The sequence below is a fragment of the Molossus molossus genome, unplaced genomic scaffold, assembly GCF_014108415.1.
Source record: "Molossus molossus isolate mMolMol1 unplaced genomic scaffold, mMolMol1.p scaffold_m16_p_23, whole genome shotgun sequence".
Taxonomy (NCBI): Eukaryota; Metazoa; Chordata; class Mammalia; order Chiroptera; family Molossidae; genus Molossus; species Molossus molossus.
Genome location: NW_023425359.1, coordinates 10984542 through 10999439, shown reverse-complemented (window position 1 = coordinate 10999439; position 14898 = coordinate 10984542). Strand labels below are relative to the sequence as shown.

The 14898-nt window shown below is 40.6% G+C and overlaps 1 protein-coding gene across 6 annotated transcripts in view; it reads left to right on the top strand.

Annotated features, from left to right (window-relative positions):
* AKT3 (AKT serine/threonine kinase 3) overlaps positions 1-14898 on the top strand; it is a 216822-nt gene that overhangs the window by 172699 nt on the left and 29225 nt on the right. For all 6 annotated transcript variants that reach the window (XR_004961421.1, XM_036277567.1, XM_036277568.1 and 3 more), the window contains exons 9-10: positions 246-368; positions 8254-8382. Coding sequence is in view for 5 of the 6 variants with exons in the window: in XM_036277567.1 (XP_036133460.1) it covers positions 246-368; positions 8254-8382 (252 nt within the window). In the remaining variant the exon portion in view is untranslated. The remainder of the gene's footprint in view (positions 1-245; positions 369-8253; positions 8383-14898) is intronic.

Below are 14898 nucleotides of genomic sequence, written 5' to 3'. Positions count from 1 at the left end.
TGAGTAGCAAGCAGAATGCCTTCAACAAGATTGGTGTATTGATTAAAACGCTGATTTAACAGCTCGCAATCTCCCCTTGGAAACCTGGGAAAGATAAGCCAGCTGCTGTCTAAGAGAGCTCAGTGTCCACTGAGAGTATGCTATCTATCACCACAATATGGTGATGAGAGGTGTTTTATGTTTGTGTTAATTTCCCCACTAAATCAGTAATTATTACAATCCTGTCCCCGCTGTTTACCCTGCAGCTGTTTTTCCATTTGTCGAGAGAGCGGGTGTTCTCGGAGGACCGCACACGTTTCTATGGTGCAGAAATCGTCTCTGCCTTGGACTACCTGCATTCCGGGAAGATTGTGTACCGTGATCTCAAGGTAAAAAAACACCCAGATTTGTTTTTGCAGAGACTGTAGGGACCAACAAAGTAATTACAAAGATACACAGTTTGGAAAACAGGAGATGTAGTTGGGGGGGGGGGAGCATTCTGTTGAAGAATGTAGCTTCCTGCACCTGCGAGGATGTTCCACTCACTGAGATGTATGTAGTTCCTTTACATCCGAGTTTTCCATGTAAAGAAATGTTTGCCTGACCACTCTGATTAAGTATCGTCGACCAGTAACAGTTTCTGTTTTCTGCGTATCTGTTGGGTAATGTTAAACATCTGATTAAAAAGTCAAGTCATTTTGCAAGTGATATTTTAAAATAAGTTTCATGATTATAGTCTAAATCCTGTGATGTATTATAAAGAAACTTGTATAATAAATAAGACTTTATTGGAGGAAAATGTTTGATTTGATGTGGGGCCTAACTTTTTGGTGGGTTTAAATATCTGGAGCATTTTAATATAATATAATATAACCTTTTGTTTAATTGCATTTTTTTTTTTTTTTGGTACGTGCCCCTAGCGGGAACCGAACCCGGGACTCTCTGGTCCGCAGGCCAACGCTCCAACCGCTGAGCCAAACCGGCCAGGGCTTTAATTGCATTTTTAAAAGTCCTATATTTTCATTGGTAAGAGTGACCGTACTTCCCGAAGTTCCTTCCCGGTGAGACCTTCAGAAGAGCTCCGGGAGCGGCAGACATTCTGCAGAGTCAGGGAACATGAGGCTTCGCTGCCCAGACGGGCTCCGCGGCCTCGGCGCTCCCGTCGCAGGAAGCGAGCGGCCCAGACGGCACAGATGAGTGCCTGCCTGGGTCCCAGTAAGACCACTCACCAGACAGCACGAGGCCGGATTCCACCCACAGGCCTGTTTCCCGGCCTGGAGTAGCTCATTGCAGGTGGTAGTGATTCTCATGACGCTGTCTGGAATCCGATGGACCATATCAAGGAAGTTTGTACCCGGACACGTTTCGAACAGATGCTAAATGTGATGATCTGATTTTCTCAGTAAGGAAATCATATATCGTAATTCTGACCAATTAACATTTTGATACAGAATGGCTTTAATGATCAAGTACTAGTTTACATAAAATACTATCTGATTTGTAGACACAGGAGTTACATGAGTCTTTTACGAAATTCTGTGTGTATCTCCACATTGTGACATAAAGAAGGACTCACAGGTGTCCCCTTGCTCCCATCTTACTCATGATCCTTAAGTTATCTAATTATTTCTGCACTTGTCCAGGCTACTTCAAGATGTCCCTGTCACGTACCTTTATGTTATGGATGGTCCTAAGGAATAACACTCTCTCACAAAGTCTTATTTTACCCAATGACAATGATATATAGTTTGTGTGTTTGCATCATATTATTATTTATTCAAGTTTAGAAGAAGCTGTAAAATCCTGTGTTTAGGAGACATGAACTACGTGACTATGATACACCTAGGGCAGGGACGACCAGCTCCGTGCCCCAGCGGACCAGACACAAACACAGGCAGTGACGGTAACAGGCATGGAGCCGATAACAGGCATGCGACAGGACTCCGCATCCCTGGACCTGCCGCCTGCATGCCAAGCAGTCCTGTGGTGTTTCAGTGTCTGGACTTTAGGTGTTTTTTAAAAAAGAAATTAGTTACATGGCATGGCAAAACTAACAACATAAGTTTTATGGCATCTGCAAATTTACTTAGAAATAGTTATTTTCTGCCTGAATCACCTCCCCCTGCTCCCACTTTATATTTTTTAAATGTTTGTAGGGAGAAGGGGGAACTTCCTGGATTTAAAGACATGAGAATGATTCTGAAGTTCTTAGTAACATATCCAAAATGTTTAAAGCTGGAGGGTAGAATTATTAGCCTAAAGAGACAAGGAAAACCAGCATTGATTAAAGACTGCTATCACTGAGTCGGTCGTAGTCCGTATTTGCCATTAACTGCATTACTGTGAACATATTGGTGTATTGATGCTCATTGAGGATTTTCATTGTCCCGTCCTTTCTGATGATGGAAAGACTAAATCTGTTGAACTGCAACATAAAGAATCTACTTTATATATGGCTATGACTCATGCAGTTACCAAACGCGTAGACCACTAACTCGACTAGACAGTTAAGTGATCTCTAAGTTTATTTTTTTAAATATAGTCTTACCTTAAAAGTCTAAGCAAATGTTTGAGGCAGAAACCATATAAATGTATGTCAATAAGAATACATACAGTGTAAGCATCCAAACATTAAAAATGTATACAAATGTTATTTGTATCCATATTGCAAGGGCTTCGGCAGCAGGGAGTGAGATCCTTTATGGTATCGAAGAAGGGTGGAGCCGATCCGTAGCTCACAGGTGAGGTCGTGGACGTCTGGAAGCCCAGTGAGTGACCTAGAGTAATGGACTAAGTTGGTGACGTAGTGAGGATTGTTGGAGCCCTTGAATCCTCCCTCCAGGTCTAATGTTCTTTTCATACGTCGTTGGAGAGTTGAAATGAAATCTATTTGCAGGAATGCATTGAGAATTTTGGGAGAAGTTTGTAAACCTAAAATCTGTATAAAGTTCCCGAAGATAAGAGAAGGAATGTTTTAAATATATTTATACCAGCTGCATTAAAAAACAGCATCACCAAAAACTGGCTTAGAGAGGGATCCGCTTTGACTGATCGACTCAGACTTGCCTCTGCCATCTCCTTTCTAACGACTGGTGCTTATTCACGTGGGTTTACATTCTTCCTAGAACCCGGTGGTGGCACAGCGGGTGGTCTCAGAGAATCCTTTACCGCCACCCTCTTGATGCCCATCAGCTCCCTGACTTTCACCCCCAGTAAACTCACAGTCCAAATAAGAACAGCCTGCTTGCTTCACATACTGAATCTCAAGACAGTCCCCAACTCCCACTTCTCCCCAGTCACTCCAATTCCCTCTTCTAGCAAATGTGAACCCCTGCTGTTAGGACCCCTTCCATCTCAGAAATTAAATTGTGCGATTGGGCTGTGTTCCTGATTTGTAGTAAATTCTTAAATAGCTCAACAACCCAGGTGGGGTCTTCACTGTTGTACAATGTGAGTCCTTTTCTAGCTTAGGAAGGCTGGATTTCAGGATTTCAGCCCCTCTCTGACTCCATGGTTGTTAAGTTCCTGCAGGTCAGTTTGGGTGACACTGGGCACTTGCGGCCCACGAGTCTGTCTGCAGTGCCGAGGAGGAGTCCTCCCTGTGCCCTCGGCCTGGGGCAGTCTCGGCGGGCACCGCGTGTGCTGTAACTGCTGGGACGGGTGTAAGCCTGGGTGAAGAAGTGTTTGCTTACCTTGCTTCGTAGTCATCAGAGCCCTTAGAAACTGCTGGATTCATCCCTTTGTTTAATCACAAAGTCAGCCATTTAAATAAATTGATACCTAAAAGGCATATTCATGTGTATTAGAATATTATATTAGAAAGTTTTAAAAACACTTAAACTTTCTGATAGCCACCTTGGCATGTAGCGGAGCTCCGTCACAGAGGTTACGGGTGTGCTCAGCCACCGCCTCCCCCCACAGGGGCCTCCCAGCCTATCACGCCGGCCCCGGCAGCCGTGCTCCTGGTCCTCCCTGCAGATCCCCCGTCTTCTTGTACAGGGAATCGTAGGGCAGGCTCGGAAGCCCTGTGTCCAGCACAGCTCAGGATTTTTAGTCTAATTTTCTTCTAGTTACCAGTAAGAGCAGGAAGGACCATAGTATTTTCTTGCTATAATTTCCTGTCCACAAAGCACAGGGGAAAAGAAGTTTCCAGGGCCAGCATTTGTTCATGTGTACACTTAATCAACGCCTCTATCAACTTAACCAACTCAGATGATGCCTGTCCACTTCAACTGGGTAAAGAAGGTTGCCTTTTTATGGAAACTTCATGGGGCATATGCCTAATATTTTTTCTCTCCTCGAAGTGTGAACTGTTAGAAACCCTCTGATACAAGTAGTAAGCAGAACCAGATTCTTAATACATAATTTTTTCTCTCAAACCTCCTGTTTGCTTTGCCAGTGGGTGCATCCATTATGCAAAAACATAGTGCCCTTGTAAACTAGGACTGACTGTGGCAATAAAACAGACACATTTAGCCCTGATCAGTGTGGCTCAGTTGGTTGGGCATCGTCCGATGGACTGAGAGATCTCCTGTTCTATTTCCAGTCAGGGCACATGCCTGGGTTTCAGACTCAATCCCCAGTAGGGGGCGTGCAGGAGGCGGCCTGTCCATGTTACCCTCTCACTTCAATGTTTCTCTCTCTTCCTCTCCCTTCTTCTTCTGTTTCTAAAATAAATAACAAAAGCATATTTGAAAAACAAAACAAAAACAGATGCATTTATGTTTTATAAATGAAGAGTACCTGACCAGTGACAGTATGCATTTTGCACTTATTTTATTTTTTATTTTTTTATCTTCACCTGAGGACATTTTTCCATTTTTTGTTCAGATAGAATGGGAAGGAGGGAGAGGAAGAGAGAGAGAGAGAGAGAGAGAGAGAGAAACATCGACGTGAAAGGGACACATCGAGTGGCTGCCACTCGCACGACCAACCAGGGCCGGGGACAAACTGCAACCGAGGTACGTGCCCTTAGTGGGAACTGAACCCGGGTCTCTCTGGACCGCAGGCTGACGCTCTAACCGCTGAGCCAAACTGGCCAGGGCATGCATTTTGCATTTAATGGCTAGCCAAAGGAAGAAGGAAAGGCATGACATTAAAGAGAGAGAACCAAGGAAAGATCATTTGTAAATGTCTATATTCCTTCTTTACACAGTGGAAGCAGTCCTACAAATGTTTGACCAAATCCTGTTTATGTCAGTATTAAATCACTAAGGAAGTGATGGCCAGGTGTTCCGTTATGTCTAGGTCTTTGGTCTGCTTTGAAAAGACTTCCAGGTGATTCTGCACATCCTTCACAACACTGATGGTTCTTCTGTGTTCCAGAAACTTGTTATGCCTCTGTGTAGAAAAACTATTTTAATAAGTCCGGATATTTAATTTTCCTGACTTATCTTTATACACATTGGATTTGGGGGTATTTTTTAAGGTGATGTATCGCTGACAGTCATTTATACTGTTGGAGGGCAAGTTGATTTGATCATTCACGCTCAGCAAAATGATTCTCTAGGATGGTGAGAGAAGAAAAGTAGTTGATGGGAAAAGGTGGACACTGTTACAAAATAACTGGCTTTAAAGTTATGAAATATTTATGTTTTGTTGGTTTGTGCAAAAGAAATTCTTACATATTGAAAAGTGTTTTTACTGAAGTCACTGAGCTGACAAAAGTATTTTATAGGCTTTTGTTCCTGAACGTTGGTTTCCTTTAAAATACAGTGTTATGTAGAAGAGCACACACCATTTTGGTAACGTACACATTGACCATGAAATGCCATGTTTAGTAATGACCAGTACATTTATCGAATGCTTACAGTGTGTTAAGTTCTGCAGTTCGTATCTCATTTATTCTCAAAACAATCACATTAGATTGCTACTGTTACTTACCTCTGTTTTATAGATGAAGTTGAGGCATATAGCCCAAGGTCACACAGGGAGTCGGGGGTGAAGCTTGAATTCACGTGTGCGTTCTCCATCTCGACCCCCTCCGCCTACCCCGTGTGCTCTGCAGTGCCTCCCATGCAGGTGCTGTCTGGCCCCCATCGTCATGGCCCGCCCGCCATCTCAGTCATCCCTTAGGCTGACCTCACTGCTCACCGTATCACTGTAATGCTTTAAAGCCGCTTCATAGACAGGAGGGTGACCAGCTGTCCGGTTTGCCCAGGCCTGCCCCAGTTAGAGCTTTAGAGTCCTGTGTTCCAGGACACCCCTTCCGTTCCGGGCAAGCTGGGACTCAGTCACCTGCAGTCTGTTCCTTACCCCAACCCTGTTCCTGCTCCTCCTTTCCTTCTTCGTCCTTCACACCTTGGTGAGAGGCTCAGAGATGATCCGAGGGTAAAGAATTCATTATGAGTCAGGATTTAAAATATATGACGAAACAGCCTCGTCAGAATGTGGAGCAGTAGTTCATGGTACGATGTCTCCGTGAACACTTTCCCGTGTATGCAGGGCATATGGAGGAGGTTGGCTGACCCACACCAAACCAGGCCGGGGTGGGCGGGTGGAGTGGATGGTACGTTCACATTTCATACAGTAGTACTATTTGGAGATTTTATAAGAATTTTGTATGTCTTGGTAAAACAGATTTATTAAATATTTTTAAAAATCATACAGCATTCGAAGAACTTAATTTGGTTTTGTTTATATGTATAATACATTCCTATATTAAAACCATAAGCATCTTCTTAAAAATTAGGAACAGGACGTTTTTATTCAACAAACCAACAGACTCTCCAGTATAAGCTTCTGTTTCTCATTATGGCAAGTTAGAGAGGGAGGAAGGAAAAGGAAGAAGGGAGAAAACCAGACGGTGAAGAGAGACAGACAGACCGACCAAGGCAGAGGGCAGGCGGGCAGGGAAAGACAGACGTTCACAGACTTTCCTGACGATTCTGTTCGGCTTCCGTCCTCAGGACTTGTTGCCATTTGTGCAAAGTAGGCTTGACTTTCAGGTTCCAGTTAGTAGAGAAGCATGCGGAAGATGCAAGGTTTCTGAATTTAGATAAAATAAAAGAATTTTATCTTAAAAGGTTCAACAGTATATCACTTCTCTAAGCTATGCGATAAAGAAAGCCTGTGTCAAGCATTTAGATTAGCCAGGTAGCACAGTTAAGAACTACACCTGAGGACACGTGCCTGTCTGCTCTTTCCTTCAGTGAGCACAACTTGCTTGACTGTATTTAGTTTCTGGTTTATAAGACATTAGATGATGTAACAGTATGATATCACCACATTCTGTGTGCATTTATGTTCATGTATGGAGTTCTGTTTTGAATTGAATGTTGACTTCAGAGTTCATAAAACAGGTAAGCACTTGGATGTATCATCACATTAAGGAGTAGATAAATTACCTACTCCTTAAATAAGTTAATCGTCATTTATCCTGCTACTATATTTTCACATGTGCTTGTATCTACATGAGTTGGTAAGGTTAGGGGCCCCGTCTCTGTGAGGCTGGAAGGTCACAACTCCGGACCATATGTATCAGTGTGTGATGATCATCATAACTTTGGGTTCAAAATAGGAGAGAAAAATGATCAGTTATTGTTATTTTTTATTGTATTGGCTTTGCACAAACTCCTTTTCCCCTTGCATTTCATAATTTTCATAAGGCAGATGATCTTACTACTTGATTAAATCTTTAAGATTCTCTTTGGTGTTTTTTCATTAATGGCTTCAAAGAGATTCCAACTGTATAATATTTATGCTATATATTTTCATTAACTGTTGGATGTTTGACTTTGACATTCCTTTCTTTTTATGTTTAAAAGGTTTGGTATTTCTTTATTATAAAGAACTGCAACAGAGGGTACCGCCTTACCTTACAAAATAAGATTTAGATTTGATTTACAACCACCACTAAAAAACATTTCTGTAAGGGAATATTTTATAGTAGCAATGGATTCCCAAGAGGAACTGTTGAAAACCATTTGCATATATTGAGAAGATGCTCATTTCTTTGGGATTATTTAGATCACGAGTTTATTTAAATAAAAGGAGGGTTGGTTTTTGCTTTGAAAGGTTCTCAGAACTTACACAATAATGGCTCTTACTCCCATTGGTTTAAAAAATAATTTTATCATCAAAGTATTTGATAAAACATGTTTCTTTTTACATGTGAATTAGGAAGCTACAGGGTTTTTAAATACTGAAAGTTGTATTAACAACTATGTCCTCTTTCCAAAATACCTTACTCCGCATTCGATCATTGTTTCAAGATAGTACTTTCCTATATTTGAAGACTGCAAAACAAATCATGTCATTTTTCTTCCTATACAGTTGGAGAATTTGATGCTGGATAAAGATGGCCACATAAAAATTACGGATTTTGGACTTTGCAAAGAAGGGATCACAGATGCAGCCACCATGAAGACGTTCTGTGGAACGCCCGAGTACCTGGCCCCAGAGGTAGGCTGGGTTCGGTCACAGGGAAGGAACATTGATACACTGTTTTGCAAAGGAAACCATTTAAGCATTAGCAAAAATTGCAGTACCTAACTTTTTCTACCTGAATTTTAACATGAACCAAATCGATTTTCCTCCCACTGTTTAACATGATATTATAGGGCAATTAAATGTATATAAATTTTATGCGCACAAAGGTACTAGCTATAATAAGTAAGTACATTTTTAGTTGTTGGCCATATACATTTTATTTTTTTGATGATGGTCTTTTTAATGTATTTATTAAAACAGAATAATTGAATGACTTCAGAAACCTAACCATTTGGGTTTTCCTTTGAAACAAAGAAACTGATCATTTGGATTTGTAGGGTTGTGGGTTTTCATGATGATTAGAAAGTATGTCGTTGGGAGAATTAACGAAATGACAGTAGCTACATGGTGGAATTCAGACCAAAGCAGCTCCAACTGACGACCCAGTACTGAGGGTCCCAGAATAATTCTGTTTGTTTATCCAGAAGCTCTATACTGTGTGTGTGCTGTGTATTGGGTGTTTTTCTGGGTGATGGGGTTACAGGAACAAGACACGAAGGACGCTGCTCTCGGGGAACTTACCCTGGAATAGGATTGTTTTGTGAACATCGTGGAAAATAAATTTCTTGGTTCTCTGGAGTTCAGTTTCCCCTGCTCTGCATCTGTCATGGATGATGTTTTCCCAGTTTCAGAATCACAAAATCACTTGTGTCACAAGTAGGGAAAATTATTTCTGAAGAAGATAAATCTCATTTTAAAAGCAGATGATCAAAGAAACAAAGATATTGTTTTATATGCAAATGTCATCAACTGAGGAACAAAACCGAGAAGTTAATGCAGGAAGAGCCCGGTTGTTTCTAAATGGAAAGTTTATAATTTACAAAAAATTTTCAACTTCTTTGTAAAGACAAGAAAACATTTCGTATATATGTATGTAGAAGTATAATATTGTAGAAGTCTAGTCTTTAAAAGCAGTTTATATGCCCGTAGCTGAGACATGCTGATTCCTAATTAAAATCCGGACTCTCATTTTTATTGGGGAGAGAGAGCACTGTAGTTACTGTCTGAGGATGACCCACCTTGAAACCACTAACTTCTCATGCAGTTTTAATTCTTATATTTAACATGTTTGTTAAATCAGGGTAACTTTGAATATGTTGACTCTTACTTTTAAAAGAATTTAAGTTCTTTTTCTGGTCTTTGATATGAACCGTTTCACTAAGAACACTCATTCATTCAATAAGGAAATATTTATTGAATGTTTATTAGATGCACGCATTCTGTTAGGTGCTAGGAGTACAAAGAGCGTAAGAAATGGTGTTTGTCCTCAACTATATGACTGTTTACTAAGGTGGTAAGACAGGGGGACTAATTATTACTGTGCAAACAGTAATTACTGGGGTTATGCAGAGTGTGGCGGCAGGAAAGGAGATGTGGGAGCTTTCTGGGGGGGTCCGGTGCGGGGCAGTGAGGGGAGGCAGAAAGCGAGGAGCTTGGGCGTGTGGATAGGATGGGGTGCAGATTTAGATTGGGGCTCGGGGAGAAGGAAAAGCCACTTGGATTGCGAGCAAGGCAACACTGTGGTCAGATGGTCAGTCAGGGAGGACTGGCCTGAGCTGAAACCAGCTCTTTCCTTGTTCACCTGGGGTCCCGCCTCCGGGAACCCTGACATTCCTTTCTGATGGCACATGAGTAGCAGTGGTCAGGCCTGGAGTGGGCTCTTGAGCACTGTCTGTCGGGGGGAGGGTTCCCCGTCAGCACTTCCCTTCTCTTCTCGCAGACTTGTTTACACGTGCGGAGACCCTGCGACATCCTAGCAGGGCTCCTCGTCCTCCACCTTCTAGTTGTTTTAATCTGCCGGAAATGCTTTGCTGTGTAAAGATAGGCGAAGGCTATTTAAAAAGACTTAAAAATCAGTTCAAACCGACGCACTGGCCTGCGGATCAGATTCATAGTTGATTTTTAAATAAGCTTAAGTTTTAAATGAACTTGTTTCTTCCTCAGGCAGAGACCACCAGAAAAGATGAGTCTTATAGTATAAAAACGCCATTTGTTGAAAAAAGAGTATTTTAAAAACATTTGTTCTCTTAGCTCTTTTGATGAAGAATTATAGGTCCTTCGTGTTACGTAGCGGGGGATCGTGTATTTTTTAAGCGATTGCAGAAATACGGTCCTAGCAGGCATATGAACTATGCATTTGGTGTTCTAAAAATGCACTTGTATATATAGTTATAAATGAACGTGTGCTCGCTCTTACTGATATTAGAAGGAAATAAACTTGACCGGCCGTACGTTATAGACAATAAGATACTTTGAGAGGAATTTGTTTTTGCAAATTGTACTCTATTTTCACACCTAAAAATTACAAAAGAAATTAGAAATCACATATAAAATCTCACTGCTAAGTTTTATTATTTGCATTGGCTCTCATTGAATCCAAACCATTTTATGCAGTGCTAATTATTTAGTCTCAGCTTTGCTCTTGAGTTAGCAGTACCTGATCAACTTTCCAACTGTAAAACAGTTTGAAAATCAAGTGTAGCTTACATGCAAGACCCAACAAAATTAAAAGTGTTAAGTGCGTTTTGGCAGTTCACTTTTATTATGCCCAGTCCTCAAATGTACCAGCAGACAATCATCCGCACGTTAGTTATTTTTCACATGTTTATGTGATCGCACAAAAAGTACATGCTAAAAAGAAGCAGATGGTGACAGATGGGGAAGGTTGAATAAGGTGGTTTTGGAAACCTAGAGAAATGCACTTCTGTAATAGTGTAAAAATAAAAATTATTTGATAATCAAGTCTGAACTAACAAAAAGATTGCAGAAAATGGCTTGATTGTTGGAAAATACATAGCCTCTAGTTGCGGTTGCTATTCAGAGAAAAAGTATTTATAATTTCGTTTCATATAACTGTAAAAAAATTTGTTTTCAGTGGCTGAAAATGTATTTTTGATGCACGCTTGGTTTTTAGAAGCTTGTTTTAAGAAAACATTCACTGTCATTTTATTCATTTTCTTTTGAAATCTACATTCTAGTATATTTTATAGAATCCATATTTTGAAAATATATGAACTAGACCAGAGTATTTTGATAACTATTTTGATATAAAGATTCGCTCAAAGCCATTGTGTTGCTATATGGATAACAGTACAAATGGAAATTAAATTCTATATAAATTTAAAGCCAAAGACATACATTAACTTCTTCAGAATGAGCTGGGACAATCATAATAATTGAGGAGAAAGGTAGTTGGTAGAATGGAGTGGTGTAGGCAGGGGGAGTAGTCTAGAACCTAGACTTAAATGTGTTGAATGGCATTTAATTTCCTTACTTTAAATACAACAAAGAATAAATGTAAAAGACGTCACGTCACAGGCTCTGCCAATGCTGTGTTCAGGAGATGGAGAAAAATACAGGAGGCCCAAGCTACTTAGGTTTGTCTGCAGGAAGACACAGTGGCAGCCGGAGTTCCGTTTGCTCAGCCCGCGGACAAACTCTACTGTCCCTACCAGACTGTGAAGCTGGGTCTTAACACGTGGAAGATGCTTGCGACAATAAAAAGTTGCATTAGTAGCCTTTGTAAAACTGTGCACATCCCTCATAGGTTATGTAATTATTAATATGGCATGAAAGGCCTGTCCTCTGGAGACATTTTTGAACGTCTTCATCTTCCTGATGGTTCTGCAGAGGTCTCACCAGTACTAAGGGGCAGAGCCAGCCGAGCTTCGCAGGGATTGGTTCAGGCAGGAGGGTGCGCTTGGTAATTAGAATTCATATGACAGAGGTTCCGTCAGGGAAGGTGGAGGTGCGGGGTATAGATGCGATGAACGGTGATGGGAAAAATAAACATGTTTGTAAAGTTCTGTCGTATGTTCGGCTTACCGTGTGTACTGTTTCTGGATAATACTCAAAACCATCCCATTTTGTTCCTAAATTGGACATTGTAAAAGTATGAACTGAAATGATATTTTTTAGTTCAGTGTTGATGTCTCTCAGTGTTCATTTAAGTAGCAGTTTTTACTTGCTCAGAGGTCGGAAAGTTCTTATGGTAGCTATTTTTCACCGGACTTTTTTTTTTAAATGTTATGTGGTCTTTTGGCTTCTATTTGCATGTAGTGCTTTGGAATGGTTCTGGTTTCGCATCAAGTTTATTTGTAACTTCTCCGAAGCATAAGAGCGTCTAGAAAACTATCGCTAATTGACAGCAGTAGGCCAGCTTTAGTCGGGGTACCAAGACCCCGTTTCTTGGTCCATAGTGTCTGTTGCTCCCGGGTGAAAAGGAAGTATAGGCCCTCTGGGAAGGTATGTGTAAGTGTGGTTTAGTCACCAGCATTGTATCCGTCAGCTTTTCTCTTGCTGAAGAGTGTTGCCGGTCCCAGCCGGACACTGCTGTCACAGGTGCACTTGGCTGTGCGCAGGAACCGTGCGGACGGGGGGAGATGGCGACACGTCCAGCCTCCCAGCGCCCCGCAGGGGCAGCTCCCCTCTCTGCAGTCACTGGAGCAGATGACAATATATGATGAAGAAAATACCCAGAAACCATGGACTCCGTGATTCTTAGGAAATATGGACTTCCCCCAGAAGCTGAGTGCATTTCCGAATCTGAGTTAGAATATGCGTAGGTCTTTTGTTAAGCAAATTCCTGTGATGTTAAGAACATGTGAAGGATTTCCATAAATGATAAAGTGTGTAAGAGTGTGTATGTATATATAAAACACACACATGAGTTACCTGAAATATAAGGGTTACCAGAAACAAATTTTTTTGAATTAGCGGTAAATTGGTTCATCCAAGTTCACAGTTTACTTTCACAACATAGGTGTGCAGACAGTCTGTTTAGATGTTTAATTTTTCCCCCCCATCTGTTCTGTCAGGACTATTGACTGAGCAGGAAGCCATTCTGGGGCACACACAGCCCCTCATCACTGCCTGCCTGGGAGCATTGTGTGCGTTTACCAGTGAATCCGAGTCGGTGCAAGAATATTTGAATGAGTATGTTTTTTTTATAAGTGCCCATTAGCCCAATAAATATTTGCATTGGGAATTTTAATTGATGGTATTATTTTAAAAGACATAGTTTATTATTTAATATCATTCTTTGAAATCAGTAACCATTGCCCTGGCCAGTTTGGCTCAGCAGTTGGAGCATCGGCCTGCGGACCAGAGAGTCCCGGGTTCGGTTCCTGCTAGGGGCACGTACCAAAAAAAAAAAAAAAGAAGAAGAAAGAAAGAAATCAGTAACCGTTCAAGAGCTATTTATGCTGATTTTTTCAACTCACCTGGTTGTTTTATAAATCTAAGTGTCTACATCACATATTACCAAATATTAATCAAATATTACTAGATTGTTGAATAGTAATTGGTACCTGCTGTGGCCTCCTGAACCTTAGGTTTTATTTTAGCAGAAAGTGAGGCAGTCTCTGGGTCCGGGTGGACAAATGAAACGATGCTTTGTTTCCTAGAGTTGGTGCTGTTTGGGCGCTGCCTTGCTGTGACCTACCATCATTTCTTACCAGTCACGTTTCCTGAGTGTTCTGTATCCCCTCCTGTCCTTTATGTCTGTCTGGGCATTTGTGTTAAATGCAGTTATAAAGTAAAGCTACATCTGTGGTCACAGAGAACAATAGGGTAGAAGGACACACTGTATCTACGTCCATACGTAAACCTTGAGTTTAGCTGAATGTCCTCAACATTGATGTAATGGCAAAGAGATGCTTTCTTTAGATTAATCACTTCTTTAAGATTAGTCTTTCAGTGGATTATTCCTCTAGGAGTAGGTTTTGATCTGCATTTCTGTTTAAATTACATGATAAATCACATTGTAACAGAGTTGAAGTGGACATTATCATTGCACCTCTATATTCCTGTTTATCATGCCCTTTGGATCAGTCTTCATGATAACCAGGAAATATATTAGCCTTTTTGCTAGGAAAAAAATAATCAGAGGTGGCCAGAAGTAATTGCAACTCTCAGGTTAAAAAATATAGATTTTATGTTTCTGTAATTTTGGAAAAAGAAGTGCTTTGAGTAAGGGAGAAAATTATCTTCCAAAAATAATATAAAATTGATTTTAAGTTCACTCTGGAATTTCTAGAGTATTTCCAAGTTTTGTGTTTTGTAATAATTTATATTTAAAAATAGTGAAAGGATACTATATGAGTAGTGATAATATGTTTTATATATCCACATGTAGAATATTAGAATCACTTATAATTCTTGTGTATTTCATCGTCCAACTGTTTGGAGGTAGGAGTTGAACAGAAATCTTTCTTTTTAATTGATAGCAAAGACTTTCAGATCAAGAAGGCTGGCTGAGTTGTTAGGGTATTTTCTCTTTAACATTGCTTAAGCTTGTGTGTCAAAAAGGTAATACATCACATCAAATTTGTTCAGTACAAAGTGATACAGCAAGCAGTTCTAATTGTAGCATTACATCTATGTGTATCAATTAAAGCACATTATGTTCCGAAGCAAAACCACTTAGTT